The sequence below is a fragment of the Mauremys mutica genome, chromosome 3, assembly GCF_020497125.1.
Source record: "Mauremys mutica isolate MM-2020 ecotype Southern chromosome 3, ASM2049712v1, whole genome shotgun sequence".
Taxonomy (NCBI): domain Eukaryota; kingdom Metazoa; phylum Chordata; order Testudines; family Geoemydidae; genus Mauremys; species Mauremys mutica.
The window spans coordinates 19,412,695-19,431,329 of NC_059074.1; the positions used below are offsets into that span (position 1 = coordinate 19,412,695).

Genomic DNA, 18,635 nt, shown 5'->3' on the forward strand with positions numbered 1-18,635 from the left:
CGGTTTACATGTCATCCAGATGTTCCTGTATGATATGCGAGTCCTCTTCCATATTGAACATACCTCCCTACTTGTGTCATCTGCAAATTTTATTAGCACCCTCTTACTTTTTGTGCCAAGATCAGTAATAAAAATGTTAAATAAGATTGGTCCCAAGAACAATCCCTGAGGAATTCCACTGGGGACCTCCCTCTAGCCTGACATTATGACCTGTTGTAATCTCCCCTTTATCCAGTTCCTTATCCATCTTTCAATGTTCATATTAATCCCCACCTAAATCTCCAATTTAACTAATAATTTCCCATGTGGAACTGTATCAAATGCTTTACTGACATCGAGGTAGATTCGATCTACTACATTGCCTTTGTCTAAAAAAATCAGTGGTTAGCTGCTCAAAGAAGGCGATATGGTTGGTGTGGCACGATCTACCTTTTATAAAACCATGGTGTATTTTATCCCAATTACCATTCACCTCTACGTCCTTAACTACTTTCTCCTTTTAAATTGTTCCAAGACCTTACATACACCTGAGGTCAAACTGACAGGACTGTAATGTCCCGGATTACACCGTTTTCCCTTTTCCTGTCGATCTCGCTCCCGCTTCTCGGAGCTGGAGTCCCCCGGAGGACGCAGAGCCCCTCCCACCTGCCGGCGCAGGCAGCGTCCTGGCTGAGGCGCTGCAGCTGCGCCCCGTGACGGGGGAAGCGACTGAGGGCTCCGCCTCCCGCCCTCCCCGCACGGGGTCTCACCCATCCACGCGCCCCGCCCCCTCTCCTCCCGCTCTCCCCCGGCTCAGAAACCAGCCCCGCCTCCGAAGCAGGGCTCCGGCCGCCCTGAGGCCTCGCTCCGCTTTCGCCGGTAGTTTGGGACGCGGCGCGGGCCGTAGCGCCATTGGGGCGCGCGCATGCGCAGGGGACGTTAGCTGGAGCCGTCATGGCCGCCTGCGGCAGGAGGCTCCTGGAGCAGGCGGGTGTGAGGGCCCTCGCTACGGCGTCCGCCGCCCGGCCCGCAGCGCGCTGCCGTAAGGAACCGGGGCCTGATTTCAGCCCCCTCCCCGGGCTTCGCCCCTCAGCCCCCAAAAGGCCGGGGGGGGCCTGGTCCCTCCTCCCCGTCGCTGCCCCCGTCTCGGGAGGGGGCTGGGCCTGCCCGGGTCCCTGCCGCCCCGCTCCCCCGTCACCCTCCCCTTCCCGGGGCGGGCCTGCCGGGGTCCCGTCTCCCCTTTTCCCGCCGGGCTGCCTGGGTCCTGCCCGCCGGCCACTACCCGCTTTTCGGCGGGGCACCTGGGTCCCTCTTTCCCGCCACTGCCCCCTTTGCTGGGGAAGGGGGGCTGCCTGGGTCCCTGCTCCCCCAGCAGTGTCCCCCTTCGTGGGAGGGGCTGCCTGGGTCCCTGCCCACTTCACTGCCCCCTTTGCTGGGTGCGGGGTGCTGCCTGGATCCCTGCTTCCAGCCCCCTCACCACCACCCCCTACCTCTTTGGAAGGAAAGTGCTTTCTCTGGCCTTGGGATGTGTGTTGCACCTGGTGACATTGCTTTGGGTTACATTCTCATGCAGTGTTCTAGGGCTCATTTTCTCTCTGTAAAAAGCCTCTCAAACACTTCTTTCTAAATTGACAATTGTATGGATTACCCTAGTTTACAGGTTCAAGAGATCTACTAAAAGGAAGGTTGATTTTGTGGTTCTGGTCTAGGACTGTGAGTGAAGAGAGCTGTACTTTTATTCCCTACTCTGTTATGGACTGTGAGACCTTGGGTCAGTTATTTGGCCTCAGCTGCTTCACTTGTACAAATGACATAATGATTTTGAGAAGCCTAGTTAATGTAAATTGTAACACAAATTTTAGATGTGATAGTGTTATAGAAATTGTAAAGTATTACTAGTTTCTGAGCTGGTAAATTCTAGTTGTTCCGTACTAAATCAAAGAGCATTCAGAAGTTATGGTGCTTTTGAAGGAGATATTTCAATGAACTATTATATTCATCAAGCAGTGAGCTCTGCACAGATCTTGCATGCAAGAGCATTTTTGTACTTTCTGTGACACTGCAGTAATAAGTCCTTTTGCAATGTTCAAATAGTAAAACATAAAATTACCCGAGACTTCTGCAAATCACCGAGGAGAAAGTATTAAAGTCTGTAGATTAAAAATAGATTTTAGATGAGTTTAGTCTTAGCTTGGAAAATATTTCAGCAGTAACTGCTTGAATAAAGTCATCTGAAAGCTGTTCTAAAATGTGATGCTTAAACCAGAGGAAGAAGCATCATTTTTCTTAATCTCCTTTTGACTCATCTAAAACTCTTTGAATTAGCTTCTCAGTTTCCTTCTATCATATGAGCACTAACAAAGGAAGGCATTTTCTTTTACGGTTGCCTTAAGATGGTACTGGTGGCTCAGAGGAAGCACACTGCAGATGTTCATAGTATTTTAAAGGGTTGAGAGTTGCTTACCTTTTAATTGTACGCATACTTGTTATGGGGGTTGCTTTTACTCCTGGTTGAAATAGGTTTATTTTCAGCACCATCTTTCTGTCTTTGAAGGGTGCTTCTCTTCCTCTGGACTTCTGAGGGCTAACAGTGGAGAACCTGCAAAATTTCAGCCACCTCCAAAGCCAGTTGTTGTTGACAAACATAAAGAGGTAGCAGAGAGAAGGTAGGATACTTTGTTGCCTAACACAGTGTATAGTTACACTTCTTAAAAGTTGCTGCTCCCTTGCTTAGTCATTGGTTGAGTTATTAATTATACGAGCACCTCCTGAAATCCCCTAAGCACCATTATGCAAAGTACAGTAAACATTTGCTAAGGTCTAGCAGAGACAATTTGTCAAAAAATGGGCTTAAAATACTTTTCCCTGTGACTTGCATCCACAAAATACTGATTCATGGATTAGTCTATGTAGTTGTAAACGTACATGCAAGTCTAGGTTGTGTTTTGTTGAGCTTCATTATATTAATTGCATGTGTATCTTCAGTACAACAGGCTGTCATAGGGAGAAAGTACACGTGAGTGGAAGTTGAGAGACCTGGGTTATGATTCTGGCTCTGCTGCTGACCACCTGCTTGTCTTTGGGCAAGTCACTCTTTCTAAAATGTTGCTGCCACTGATGCTGGTATCCTCAGTGAGAAGGCTAGTGTAGAAAGGGCACAAGTGTTTCTATTATTATATCACCTAACCTGCTCTGGGCAATATTAGGTGATGGTGATTAAAATGTTTCTGCACTGTTGGTGGTAGTGCAACATGGGGAGATTTCCCAGAGAAGTTTAGTATGTAATCAGCCTAGGAGTGGGGAAAGTTTCTTAGAATCAGAACTTTGACCCCTGTGAGGGTATTCAGGTTTTCATTACTTGAAACTGTCTTCATAAAGGGTAAGATTCTGTGCTGCACTTCTTAGAACTTGAAGCCAAGAGGGATTTTTACACTCACACACTTTAAACCACCTTTTCTGCCCTCTGGGGTCCAGAGCAGCCCTTTGATGCTAAGTTATGGTAGCCTCCCTGGGCTACCCTATGGACAGCAGCACTGACCAGAATCTCTGCCGTTCTGTGTGCTGTGCTTCCACTGCATAGCCATGCCCCTACAACAGGGTTTGCGAAGCGATCCTCAGAGGACCATCTGCATCTGTCTTCCTAATTTTCTGTCATGCAATTCCGGTCAGATCCCGGGTTTTTATGGTCCCTCTATGCATTTCTGGCCCCATTATCCCATGTAAAGGAGTGGGGGTGAAAATCTCATCCACTGTGTGTCTTGTGGGCTCCCATCTGCTAGGAGCAAGAGAGACTTCTTACAACTTGTTTCACGCACAATACTATTCAGCCATGAGCCATCCGATGTTAGAATTGAACCATGAAAGGTTCCATTACTAATCCTCCTTGTCCATAGTTCTAATGCTCAAAAGTGATAGCAGTGACAAAAGTGATCAATAGAAAATTATCACGCACTCAAAAGGCCAATGTAGGCACTTGTGTAGTTTGTATTCAGATATTTTGCAGCTACATCTTCTCATTGAAAGGAACTTGGAGCATTCAAATCAGGAATTGCAAAAACTGCTATTTATGTCAGTGTGAAGGCAACCTGCACACACGAATAACAGAGGTCTAATGTATAAACCAAATATTTTTACTTTAGTACTATGGTAAGTTGTAGGTTTTAATACAAGTTGCTTCTTTCTTATACTCATAAAGGTTTTGACTTCCCCACAGGTTCTTGAGTCCTGAATTTATTCCCCCCAGAGAGAGAACAGATCCTCTTAAATTCTATATTGAAAGAACTGACATGATACGGAGGCGAAAAGTGCTCAACATTCCAGAGTTCTATGTTGGTCAGTTAACAGCATTAGGATTTTTAATAACTTTTCCGGTATTGGTCATTGATATAGTAATAAAAAAATTAATGGCATAGCTTTATAACAGTGTTACTATTTTCTGCTGCCAAATTTAATGAACAGTATAGGATCAATTAAGAGAATATGATTAATAGAAATATTGCCATTTGAACTCAGTGAAAACACAGGTTAGTTTTTTAGATGCAGACATTCTCTGTGCATTGCTTACAACCTGAACACTGCCATGTGCATGTGGTCCAAGAAACTTTTGTCTATATCTTTCCTGTTTATAGACAAAAGTAAATCGCATTAATGATGTGAACGAAATCTTTGAAGGCAAAGAAATTTTATATTTTTATATAAATATTTAAGCCTACATTTTGTAAATTCAGTCTCTTAGAAAGATTAATTTAGTTGAGTGGGTCTGTTAATGTTTGCACTTAAAATCTGACGACTCCTCCATGTTCCAGGAATGATTTACTGACTAGTCTCTCCTTTGCTCAGGAAGCATCCTTTCTGTTACCACAGCAGATCCATATGCCAGTGACAAAACCAGCCGTTTTGTAGGAATTTGCATTCAAAGAGGAGGAAAAGGACTTGGTGCTACCTTTGTGCTTCGGAATATTATAGAAGGGCAGGGTATGTCTTCGTACAGCTTTCATTCTTACATTAGGACTATTAAATGGAGGAGCTATAGTATTTAAACTATATATGAAATGGTATATTACAGAAATCTTGTTTGCAGTTGAAATGGTATTAGAGTATTAAAGGAAAATCATCATCTTGCATACTACTGTTTCTTGTTAGGTTTAAAACAAGATGCACTGCAAGAGGCAATGAGGCCTTGGTGTACAGTATATCTCAGCTGCTTAAAAATCTGGCACATCTGGGTTGATCTCATGTTTCAACTCTAGTCAAAAGTAATACATCTACTAACTTCATCTACTACAAAATCAGCTCATAAATGGATTTTAATATTATTCTAACAGCCTTACAAAAAACACTTTGTTTTGTAGTAGCATCTAGGGCCCAACCAAGAGTGAAGTACCATTGTGCTAGGCCCCATAGAGCTTAATCCTGATTCTCACTTGTCTCATATCAGTCCTACATCACCTCAGTTCTAACCTAAGCTACATTTGACTCTAGGTCTCCATAGTGGAAGACCAATGTAGCAGCCTGCTGCATCACACACCTCCTTTCTGGTGCACTTTCAAGCCATTGTAGGGTAATACAGGCATTGCTTTGTCTGCATTACTATGAATATAAGCAGGAATTAGGCATTCCTTATTTTGCGTAAATATATCTCAGGTGAATAATCACCATTGTACCCAAAATACATTGAGTAATTTAAAATTCATGCTTGTGGCTCCCTCTTAAAGTCTATACTTATAAGTGCTTCTGCCTCTTGAGCTAGTCTAGACCACAGACTTCAATTTTTGTAAAAGAGAAATGTATACAATACTCTGTTCAAAAAATAGACCCAAAATGTAACCCAACACTATCCTCAGTTAATATAAGAATCTGAAACACTAACATGCAATATATCAAACCCGGACTAGGTTTCTTATGGCCCCTGATTCTCAGCTACAAGTTAAATAATTGTTTGTCTTCTTAAGGTGTTGAGTTTTGCTATGAACTGTACAATCCTCGAATCCGGGAGATCAAGGTTTTGAAGCTGGAGAAGAGACTAGATGACAACCTGATGTATTTACGGGATGCTCTTCCTGAATATAGTACTTTTGATGTTAACATGAAACCTGTGCCCCATTCAGCTAATGACGACATTCCTGTAAATCAGGTATGAGTCTGGTGTGATAGAAGTTTGGTGGGAAAGTGAGGAGGTGATTCAAGTGACTTGTAATAAAATATAAACACTTCATATCTAATGTGTTAGCTTGAATCTAGCCCTCTAAGACCACTGGACTATCAGGTGCCACATGTAAAACAAGTTTGGTCTTATTCTGTTTTCATAGTTCAGCTGCATTGTGGATGATTATTCACTATCTGTTTTAACAGAGAACAAGGATTGATAAGCATAAAAAATAAAAATTCTAGAGGTGGGCTCTCCAGGTCAGAGTTGAGGCACATGTAGGGGATTATGTGGAGAAGCTTTCTCCATGCTGTATGTGTTCTGTAGATGGGAATTAGATGTCTGCCCAACCTCCCTGGAACTATTTGAATATTAAATTTTCTTTTAGGAGAATCTGTCTGTAAAATTACATGAGGGAGGAATGGTAGTGGACAATAACTTATTGTCATGCTGAGGGTAAAAATTTAGTGGATGTAAAGTAGATAATTTCTTTCCAAAAGACTTAAATCAAATACATCTGCTACCCTCTTCATTAGCTCGGGAAGACTTGTAGAAGGTAATAGGCTATCCCATGCCAGTTCAAGTATGCAAATCCTGTACTGTGCCATGTATGGTACCATCTGTTAGGTATTAAACTCAGAAGATGGTGATTTCTCTATCTCCTTTAAGTTCTTGTATAATGTTTATCACTATGCTAAAAGCAGTGTGGCCTGCATATGCCTATGTCTAGTGGCATTGACAGACTGCAGGGGGAAACCACAATAGAGGGTGTCAGGAAAAAATTAAGTATTGGAAGTTTGACCTTAAGCGTGAACATGTGCATCTTGAGGATGATGGAGGGCATATGACTGTTTAACTGTCCAGTAACAATTAATAGTTCAAAACGGGAGGGAATATTTTAAGTGATTATGATAGTAAACTAAGGACTAACAGCCCTGTTTCTGAAGAGGAATAACAAGTTGTTTATGTGAGATAAGACCACATCTAACTTTGATCAGAAGTGGGATTCAAAAATAGGTTGAAAATAGATGAGCCTTGTCTACAGAAGAGTTGTGCACATAGGCATGAAATGACTGTTTCTTCAGGAATAAATTCCAGTTAGAACTGATCAGTAGCTCTTTAGAGCTGATTTTAAAGTCAAACTTGGCATCACTTTCTTTTAGAGCACAAAAACTAGTGCCAAGTTGAAAAAGCATCCTAATGCAAAAAAGTCAAAGTTCTATGCAGACTTGTATCTTAAGTATTCTTTGTTTCCAATCCTAGCTGAAAGTCAAAATGAAACCGAGACCCTGGACAAAACGTTGGGAACGACCAAAATTTAACATTCAAGGAATCCACTTTGAACTACCTGAAGAAATGATGAAAGAAGCACAAAAGTGGAGCAGACCCTGGATAAAGTTTGATATGCTGCGAGAATATGATACTTCAAAATTAGAGAAAGAAATATGGAAAGAAGTGAATGAAGAGCTAAAAAAATGATACTGCTTTTATACAGCAGATTACTGAGGAGGGAGGCTACCTGAATTTTTTAAATATATAATTCCTCAATTGTGTAAGACATTTATAGTCAGAATGTACAATAAAGTACATTTGTGAATATACAGTGCAGTGGTTTTAACCTCCTTTAGTTTCCACTTTTGAGTAGGGGCAGTGAGTCCTATTGTCTTCAGTAAAACCTTGAGAAATTATCTTAAAGTATTATGTCCAGCCCCCTTTCCCAGGCATTCTCAGTCTTTACAGTAACAAAACAGGCCTTCACTGCTACACTTTTCATGTTACTCATTTGACAACAGGCCATAGACACCTCACTGGATTCACCACTAGTAGTTGCCAAGGGGGAAATGTTACTTTGAATGGTCTGACACATGCAAGACCATGGAAGCTTTAAAGGGACAGATGTGACCAGGGACTAGTCAAACTTTTCTATTCCTAAAGGTTGTATGTATCAGTCTGAGCTAGGAATTGCATGTTTGGTTTATCAGCAAGGTTACCAAGCTTCCCCGCAAGAAAATTGGCTGGCAGTGGGGGCAGTAATTAGATCTCAGGACAAGTAAACAACTCCAAAGAAGTACTACCTGCTGAATTGCATGCACTGGTTCAGTCTGGGTTCAAGAGGCCCAGCAAACAAAGAGCTTTAAGAATAAAAGGTCAGACTCAATTGAGCCACATCCCTCTTCGATTTAAAAAAACAAAAACAAAAAACAAGATTGTACCCAAGAAGGCAAAATCCTCTTGGAAGGGTGTGAAGAACTGGCCAGGGTCTCCCTGTAGAAGATGGGAGATAGCTGGTAAGCTAGCATACAGGTAGACTATTTACAGAGAAAATAAAACAATGCTTTTGTGCTTTAAAAAGGAGCTGGTCACTGGTAACCCTCTCCTTGTCCCAGAGAGAAAGAGAGCTGCAGGTGTTGGACTAAGAATCACTCTGAATGGCAAGGGAACTATAGCAAATCACATAGGTGAAAGCTGGATGCCTGGGACCTAAAGGGGCACCCTCAAGATGACCACTGTTAGCCAACATGTACACCATATTAATACTTATTATGCACATCTGTGACAGTCCCTACTATTGTGTTCACAATTTTCACTAGATTATGATTAAGGCTGCATCCCTCATGGATTCTCTAACTCCTGCAGCGGCCAGTATGGCTGGCTCTGGGGCTGCCTGAGCAGATCAGGTAACCCCTGAGCCAACACCACCAGTCACCACTGGGGCAGTTTGGGTGAGGGAGAGGGCTCAGGGCTGGGGCAATGGGTTGAGCAGCAGGGTGGTGCTTACCAGGGGGGGCGGCTCCCTGGATGCAGCAGGCCTGTCCCTGCAGCTCCTAGGTGGAGGGGCCAGGGGGCTCCATGTGCTGCACATCCTCCCCACCCCCCAGCTCCCCTTGCTTGTAGTTCCTGGCCAATGGAAGCTGCAGAGCCAGAGCTCGTGGTGGGGGCAGTACAGGGAGCCCCCCTGGCCTTCCCTCTCCTTAGGAGCTGCAGGGACATATGGAGCCAGATAGGGACCCTTTGAACCTTCCCCTCCACCCCCCTACTAGCCAGGGTCCCAGGCCACACATCCCCCAGAGCCCCTGTGGTCCCCCAGCCCAAATTTTAGTTAGGGGTATATAGAAGAAGTCATGGACAGGTCATCACTTCATCAGATGAAAGTAACAGAATGTCACCTTCAGCCCCCAACTAAAACCTCTCCAGCACATCAAGGATCTACAACCTATCCTAAAGGATGATCTCTCACAGATCTTGGGAGACAGGCAGTCCTTGCTTACAGATAGCCCTCCAACCTGATGCAAATACTCACCAGCAACCACACAACAAAAACACTAACCCAGGAACCTATTGTAACAAAGCCTGTTGCCAACTCTGTCCACATCTTTATTCAAGGAACACCAATATAGGACCTAATCACATCAGCCACACCATCAGAGGCTCATTCACTTGCACATCTACCAATGTGATATGTATCAGCAATGCCCCTCTGCCATGTACATTGGCCAAACCGGACAGTCTCTATACAAAAGAATAAATGGACACATCAGACATCAAGAATTATAACATTCAAAAACCAGTCAGAGAACACTTCAACCTCCCTGATCACTCAATTACAGACTTCAAAGTTGCAATATTACAACAAAAAACTTCAAAAACAAACTCCAAGAAACTGCAGAACTGGAATTAATTTGCAAACCGGACACCATTAAATTAGGCCTGAATAAAGACTGGGAGTGGATGCGCCATTACACAAAGTAAAATGTATTTCCCCATGCTAATTTTTCCCCTACTGTTACTCACGCCTTCTTGTCAACTGTTTGAAATGCACCATCCTTATGATCACTACAAGAGTTTTTTTTCTCCTGCTGATAATAGCCCACCTTAATTGATTAGTCTCGTTAGAGTTGGTTTGGCAACATCCATTTTTTTTCATGTTCTCTGTATGTATGTGTATATGTATATCTTCCTACTATATTTTCCACTGCATGCATCTGATGAAGTGGTCTTTAGCCCACAAAAGCTTATGCCCAAATAAATTTGTTAGTCTCTAAGGTGCCACAAGTACTCCTGTTCTTTTTGCTGATACAGACTAACATGGCTACCACTCTGAAACCTGTTAGCTTTCATTTTATCCTGTTATTTTCTCTGTAACCAGTTCTGACTTTTATGCCTCATTACTGGTGATCACTTAATCTCTGTAGTTAAACTTGTTATTGTTTTATCTAAACCAGTGCGGGTTTGGATTGAAATGTTTGGGAACCTCCACTTGAGATAACAGTCTGTGCATATCATTTTTCATTGATGAAATGACAGACTTTCTATGAGCTTGTATTGTCCAGGAGGTGCTGGCAGTACAAGATGCACATTTCTGGAGAAAGGTCTGGGACTGGGAATATGTTGGTGTCGCCCTGTATGTAATTCATGAGTGGCTCGCCAGAGCATTCACGTAATATAGCTGGGAATGTCACAATGGGATTTTGCATGCTAGAGGCTGTATGTGAACTGGCCAGGAGCGGTTGTTCCCACAACAAGCCAGTATAAAAGGCATCCCAGGCTGGAATATTGAGGGGACACAGCTGTTCAGCAGTCCTGTACCCTAGGGAATGTCACAACATGGCATTAATACAATATACATTATATATGGGTGTTTTGACGTTACATCAACGTATTATGCTCTTCTGGCAATTCTGTTCACCCATGTCAAGTATCCCACAACACTTTTCAAAGCTGATATAAGCTTTAGCATTAGAAAATAGGAAGCCTGACAAAGCCAGGATACATGAATGGTATGTCCTAGCACAGATTGGGATGTATCGTTACGCCCAACTGGTTTGGAATGTAGTGTCCAAAACAGAGGTAAGGAAGGTACAGAGCAAAACAAGGAGCTGTTACTTACTGATGGATTATAATAATAATTGGGTTGGATTTTAGTGACATGAGTTCTGTAACTTGTAAAAAGTCAGTGTTAAATACTGCTAGCTGAAATGTGCATCTTTGCAACATACCTTCCATGTAAAAACATGCTGAGAGATAAGGAGGGCATGCATTGCCTCCTTTTCATATTGTACTGCTTTGTCTTTGGACAATAAATTTAGCAATGGTTGTTATTGGGTCTCAATCATTTTTAAGAACAAGCAATGAATGTAATCAAACAACTAGCTATACCTTTTAGTTAATACCACAGAGGGAGAAGAGGTGTAGTTAAAGCTGCTGGTAGAAAGGATAAGACCACAAAAATGCCTTTTTACTTTTTTTTTTTTTATAAAATCGAGGATGGAATGGCGTTTTAAACTTTTAACAGCAGCTATTTTACCCTTCCCCCATTGCAACCTGTAGGATAGGCCTGAGTTTACATCAGGCTTTCTGTACACTGGGAAACTGACAATTCTGAAAGTGCCACATGGCTGGCCAAAACCAGAGGGAAATGTAGGCATCTGTTAAGTTGTTGAAAGCTTTGGTTTTGGTACAAAACACACGAAGTAGAAACTTAATATTTTCAGGTTTGCAAAAAATCTTATACATTTTTCAAAGGCCATTTTAGTAAGTACACATTAGCCTGTGGGCTCCCACAGCACTCTACAAAATACATGCACATACGCTTGTCACTTCAACTACGCTTCAGGAAGAGCAGTGTTTTGGTGAAACAATGCTGCTGTTTAACAGCTCTGTTATTACAGGACAACTTACACAGCCAACTGAAACTTCAGGGAAAATTGAAGCTTGCAGAATTCAGTTACACAAATTGGAATTCATCTTGGCCATCATCATGAGTAAGTACCCCTTACTCTTGCCATACATCTGCTGGGTTCTTTAGCCCCCAATGGCCACCATCTTTTATATCATCCAAAATAGCACCTCCACACCATCCAGAATCAAAGTCAATAATGACATAGAAGGAATGTTAGGTGTAGTGCAATAGCATCTACATCATCAGGGGTCCATTGTGCTGGGTGCTGTACAAAAACAGGTCAACACTGCTCATTCCCTAAGAACTCAGTCTAATTTGAGACAACATACCAACAAATATGGAGGGAAGGCAGGGAGGACAAATCACATGCTTATATGGATTAGCTATTGCCTAATTTCATAGTTCCTGCTGGTAAAAATCTTAATTTAAAAAAAAAAGTTATCAATTGCTGCACAATCTTGCCATCATTAGTAAGTTGATTTATTATAGTAATCACAGCAAAAAGATGGTCTTGAAACAGTGTGCTGCTTTGTAGAATCCTGCACATTCTAGAATTATGCTGCTTAAATCATGTTAGTATGGTAAATACAGTGAACGCCCAGAATTGGAGTTAATTACTTGTTTAAATAAATATGAAACAAAATGCAAGACTAACAATTTTATTTTACAAAGTAAGACCATTTGTACAAGAGTTAAACAATCAGGATAAAAAATAGCATCTAGTTATTTACAATTGATATTAATTTATTTTACAAAAATAAAAAAATACGCAGTTTTAAAAAAAATGTTTAAAGCATGTCCACAGGGAAAAAAAATCTACTATAAAAAACCCCCACAAATATATGTGTTAAATACCATTTGGGGAAATACAGATACAAATGACGCTGCATCAGAACTTGTGCCACACTCTGGATTTCTATAATCAAATCTTTTTCAAGTCCATGGCAGAATGACTCGTTACATACATTCAAAATTCTCACTTTAAAATATACATACAATATTTTAAAATAGATTGTATGATAGATGAGACTGTGTACACATCAGGGAGGAGCAAAAACAGCAATCAGCAAGACTCTCGGACACCAGTCAGATTTCTGAAAACAATGTGAAAAATTCACATTGAAATAATTTCTGAAGTTGCTACAATAAATGACTCATGTGTCTCACTGCCAACAACTGAAGTGTATATGATCATTAAAAAGAAACTTTGATGAAAAATAAGACCAGAGGTGAGCCCAGGCCCACAAACACTTGAGCACAATCCACATTAGCATCTGAATTATAAAAGACAACATACAGTGGATGCCATCCTTACACTGTGATATTACAAGTGTTGTATTTGCACACTAAGTATAATATAGATAGAAAGCTAGGGAGCAGGCACCTATTTCAACTGTCCCTGTTATTCTTTTGCTATTACTCAGTTGAAACCCTGCAGGACTTGTACTGACTAACTCTCCCAAGGATCTCCATGAAGATGGTCACTGGGATCTCACCAGAGAAGGGACTTGGTATTCTCCGAGACAGAGAGAGAGAGAGAGTACACAATACTAGGCTCACAGTTCAAGACTGGAAATTCTACACAAGGCTGTTTACTTACAGTATACTGATTCTGTGACACATTTTTCAGATCCTTTCACTATCCTTTAAGTAACACCTATAAGAGGAATAAGCATTATCACCCCTATAGCAGAAACTAAAACACTGCTCCACTTTGAATTAAATCCAACAAAAGCAAGGTCATTCAGGAATTAAGATTACCATTTCATCTTCAACTAACTTGATGACAACCAGTGCAACATGCATTGGACCAGATTTTGCATTCCTGGTGCACAAAGTACACTCACTACCCTCCGTGGGAATTTTGGGTGCACAAGAAATGCAAAAATATAAGCCTATTACCTGCAGGGCCTTTAAATACCTAGGCTCAACAAGGCAGAATAAAGTCAAAGGGCAGCCCTAACTCGTCAGTTGCATTGTTCTAGCAAAACCTTTAACAGTATTTTAGCTTGATCTTTATCTTGCTTTAGATCAAACCCAAAATGGCTACAGCATTTTAAACTTTATATTTTAGTCCTTTTGCTGGAATTCTACTTGCTGACAATAGATTTCAGGTGTTCCAATTTATATTCCTCAATGAAGTCCTCTGCAACATGCAAAGCGTTGACTTTCACCAACAGAAGAATCAAGTCTCTTGTTTCATCACTAAAATAATAATAAAAAAAATTTACAACATTCAAGTATCTGACCTCCATATAATTTGAGTGTATTGATTTTTAAAAGCAGATAAGAAACTACACTGGAAATGAATGAAAATGATCCTGAGCTTGGTGATCGGTTATGTTGCCTACATAAAATTCCAGTGTCCAAAGGCTAGGCAGGAAAAGCTAGCATAAATCTGTATCTTCCATTTCTATTAGATCATGTTTTATAAATTTAAACTAATCTAATTAGGTGTTCCATATTTTAATAACTGCATTCCTTATAAAAGCAAGCACTAATAAGACAGCTCAGAGTGTGCAAGGTACAGAGAATCACAGCAGATATCCAACGCCTCCTTTAGAAACAACATTATAGGACTGGTATCAGGAGGGGTAGCCATGTTAGTCTGGGTCTGTAAAAGCAGCAAAGAGTCCTGTGGCACCTTATAGACTAACGAAGTGGATCCGACAAAGTGGGTATTCACCCACGAAAGCTCATGCTCCAATATGTCTGTTAGTCTATAACGTGTCACAGGACTCTTTGCTTCTATTATAGGACTATTTCCTCAATTCTCTAGAAATACACAGACCAGTGTTATAAGAATGATGTAATGTAGGACTTTACATGTCTGTACACTATTATCAGTAAGTCAATTACATAACCCTTTTCCATTATTCTTGTGTGTCCATTACAAGATTTTTTAATTTGCTTTTGATTTACAATCCTTCCACAGCTCTCAAATGGATAAGCATTATTATGAAAAGATCAAAATATATACCACTACAAGGTCCCTTTTAAAGTGTATCATGTAAACATACAGACACAAAAAAAGTTAACACATTAGAGACATACACAGTACATGTAGAAATGAATTAAAAAAAAAAAGGCCAGACAGATTACCTGCAGTTATTCTTGTACAGTGTATGTGCACTTTGCAATAAATGTTGGCTAAAGTTCGTCAACTGAGGGAGAGTTGATCTGCTTTTAAGCTCTTTGAACCATCTTTCTGGGAGACATGCAACTACCTGTTCAATCAAAACATATTTGGAAAAAGATTAGACAATCCTTAAATGCATTAACTCTCACTCTGGTTTAACTCACGCTTCTTATTTCTCCTTTAATTGGCTCCATTGTTGTAATTAATAAAAAGCTTTGTCAGATGTAGAGCCAGATATCACTTCAATGGAGTATGTTATTCTTGGCATACTCAACAGCTTCAAGAATTTATAGTCTGATGTTTGTTCTAAAGGTTTTTATGGTTCTGTGTACAGAACATCAACAATTATATACAAGCACCAAAGAGTCCCGTGGCACCTTATAGACTAACAGACGTATTGGCGCATGAGCTTTCGTGGGTGAATACCCACTTCGTCGGATGCATGCGAAGTGGGTATTCACCCACAAAAGCTCATGCTCCAATACGTTTGTTAGTCTGTAAGGTGCCACAGGACTCTTTGCTGCTTTTACAGATCCAGACTAACACGGCTACCCCTCGATAATTATACACAAATGACTGAGAGAACTTATCACAAACCTTTCTACACCTCCCATTTTGTTTCTGATGCTTGTTGCATGCATATATTAAAAAGACAGCCTAAAGACAACAATATTATCTATGTTAGTATATAGGTATGTTTGTTAGCCTGGGACAGAATTTTGGGTTTGACTTTTTGATACTCTTATACTAATATGTGATGTGGCTTCTGCCTAGTCGGATGTTAGTACAATGGGAACAGATAAAAGCAGTTAAAGTATTACTCAGAGCACACTAAGATTGCCTCAACCCCTATCCAAGGCAAAAATCAAGCAACCAGTCGGAAGGGGCAAAAGAGTTTGGGGGTGGGGAAGGTATAAAACACTAAAAGACTAAAGAAATGCCCATCCCTGACCAGAGCACAACCTCACTCCTTACCCCTCCCATAGGATACAAAAAAGGTGAGACGAAGACTCCACACGCAAAATGGAACATGACCCTAAGTTGTAAGGGGTGGAACCGTGGGCATGCACTGCAGGTATAATTATGCCTTCTGAGGAGGGGGGACTAAACACTGCGGCGTCAGAGTTATGGAACATGTTTGCTGGAAACTAACCCCAATGAACACTGCATTGTCTACACTTGGGACTTCTGCTTTCTGTCTGCGTGACAAGAACCAGGGGAGAGGGTGAAGGGAAAGCCCTCTAACAATCTAGCAGGCATAATACACTATTAGTTATTGCCCATTTGAACTGCTAACCTTTAGAGCACATTAGCATACATCAGCTTTGGGCAAAAACATTTGCTTGCATTAATCCCTCAGGTCAAGAAGTTAGAATCTGCCCAATTCTAAAGAATCCACCACCTTCTTCATTCTCAGTGCCAAGAGGTTCATTGATAAATCATTTTGTGGCTAGATATATACAACTCCAGCCATTGAACTTACATTAACAACCAGCATTATGAAAATACTTATTCTGGAGCCAAGGGATTAAATCATTAATTGCCAGTAACCTTTTTAGAAATTGTTTCTTTTACCAACTACTGTTTGTAACACTTGGAAGCAAAAAACCCAGGATTTCTATCCTCTCAATGGTGTAAAGATTTACTTTGGAATCAAACATTGGCATTTTTTGGATTTTTAACAAACCTAATGTGGCTTTTGTTTGGCCAAAATCTCTCTGTGCATTAGCATAATCTATTGCACCAAGAAAGCATACAACTTTGTGAGTAGTGGGCCTGAACCAGACTTGAAGGAATTCAGCAGAGATCTTTCCATTTCTTCAATGGGCTTTGAAACATTACTAGCATGCTGTAGGTTAAATGGCTAATTATAGCTGGTGATCTAGGCAAGCATGAACAGCTCACACTTTTTATTTTATTTTGAACAGATATATTTTTCAAAAAGATACTTAGAGTGAGATCTTGGCTCCAATGAAATCAATGGTTAAACTCCCACTGATTTCAATAGGGCCAGGATTTCACCGTTAGGATCCAAAAAAGGTATTTTCCATTGGACTGTAATAGCTTCCAAGTGTCCAAACTTTGGGCTTGAATATTTTGACTGTGCCTTTCTAAAACCACCAAGGGTTTACAAAGTTACCTTAAAAGCTACAGATACTGAATGTTTGTTACTTATTTTATCTTCAGACACTGATCTCTATCATGAAAACTCTTTCTTCAATATAAGCCTTTTTCCTGTATGTAATTTTTACCTTGTTGCACTTTTCCACATTATCTGGTCCAGGTGGTGCATTAAGTAGTATCAGAAGGAGATATCGATTCAGCAGCTTGCCTAGTCCTAACTCATGTAGTGTATCTTCTAGTATGATCCCATCCCAAAGAAGAATATTAGACAGCAGCTGAAATGATAAAGAAGCTTAGAATGAGCACACTTGGTGATAGGAGGTAAACTGAAGTATAAAACCAGAATGTAATACTTTGGTTACATGTTCTCATGGGACCGCATGCAGGCCCAAATACCCACTTAGAATTTCCCTCAACTCCATCTTTTTAGATAAAAAAATACATTGATGTGTTTATTTGAACAGGAGATCATTGGACTGAACACTCGCATCAGAATGTGCGCTTGGGGTATGGAGCCCCAGAAGTGCAATGCACTCAGCAGAGGGCAAGGACCTGGAAACTGACATGGGGCACAGCCCAAAGGCCACCAAATCTTGTTGACCCTCTAAAGTGGACTTTTGAAGCAAGTATCAGAGGGGTAGCCGTGTTAGTCTGGCTCTGTAGAAGCAGCAAAGAATCCTGTGGCACCTTATAGACTAACAGACGTTTTGCAGCATGAGCTTTCGTGGGTGAATACCCACTTCTTTGGATGCATGCTTCTTCACTTGCATCCGAAGAAGTGGGTATTCACCCACGAAAGCTCATGCTGCAAAACGTCTCTTAGTTTTGAAGCAAGTGATGGAAAGAGGAAATATGCAGGGCAAGAATGGTTGGCCAAGGTCTGGGGTGAGATGGGGAGGATATGGCATTTGTGTAAATGGATGGATAAGTACATTCAAATGACAGCACATTTATAACCATTATTTCACAACCAATTATCTTTGAAGAGCACACCTTCCTGAAACTAAAACAGGAGTCATACAAAGAATGGAAACTAGGTCAAACTACAAAGGATGAATATTAAAAAACAACACAAGCATGTAGACAGGCTAAGGCACAAAATGAGATTGAACTAGGTAGGGACATAAAGGGTAACAAAAAAATATTTTACAAATACATTAGAAGCAAGAGGAATAGCAAGGACAGGATAGGCCCATTACTCAATGAGGAGAGAATGATAAATGCAGAAAATGCAGCAACGGCCAAAGTATTAAATGCCTTTTTGTTTCAGTTTTCACCAGAAAGGTTAGCAGTGATCAGACAACTAAAATTGTGATCATCAGTGTAAATGGGGTAAAATCTGAGGCTAAAACACAGAAAAAACAAGTTAAGATTTACTTAGACAAGTTAGATGTCTTCAAGTCAGCAAGGCCTGACAAAATACATCCTAGAATACTTAAGGATTGGGCTGAGGAAGTCTCTGAGCAATTAGTGATTATCTCTGGGAACTCATGGAGGATGGGAGAGATCCCAGACAACTGGGAAAGGGTAAATATAGTACCTATCTATAACAAGGGGAATGAGAACAA

The 18,635-nt window shown here is 40.9% G+C and overlaps 2 protein-coding genes across 3 annotated transcripts in view; one reads left to right on the plus strand and one right to left on the minus strand.

The window, feature by feature from the left end:
• The first annotated feature begins 868 nt into the window (after window positions 1-868).
• On the plus strand, window positions 869-7,979 carry MRPL19 (mitochondrial ribosomal protein L19). 2 transcript variants are annotated; one of them, XM_045011980.1, is made up of 6 exons: window positions 869-1,021; window positions 2,534-2,645; window positions 4,193-4,311; window positions 4,819-4,953; window positions 5,931-6,112; window positions 7,388-7,979. In XM_045011980.1, exons 1-6 carry the CDS (start codon window positions 934-936, stop codon window positions 7,601-7,603), a joined length of 852 nt encoding a protein of 283 aa, XP_044867915.1. In that variant the 5' UTR covers window positions 869-933; the 3' UTR covers window positions 7,604-7,979. The 2 variants fall into 2 exon arrangements, with proteins under 2 accessions (XP_044867915.1, XP_044867916.1); XM_045011981.1 differs by lacking the exon at window positions 869-1,021 and adding an exon at window positions 1,717-1,750 and having other exon boundaries at window positions 7,388-7,978.
• A 4,474-nt stretch (window positions 7,980-12,453) lies between these two features.
• GCFC2 (GC-rich sequence DNA-binding factor 2) overlaps window positions 12,454-18,635 on the minus strand; it is a 38,061-nt gene continuing 31,879 nt past the window's right edge. Inside the window, exons 16-18 of the mRNA XM_045011733.1 lie at window positions 17,196-17,342; window positions 14,907-15,031; window positions 12,454-14,009 (exon numbers count right to left, since the gene is read on the minus strand). Coding sequence (XP_044867668.1) covers window positions 13,895-14,009; window positions 14,907-15,031; window positions 17,196-17,342 — 387 coding nt within the window. The 3' untranslated portion in view covers window positions 12,454-13,894. The remainder of the gene's footprint in view (window positions 14,010-14,906; window positions 15,032-17,195; window positions 17,343-18,635) is intronic.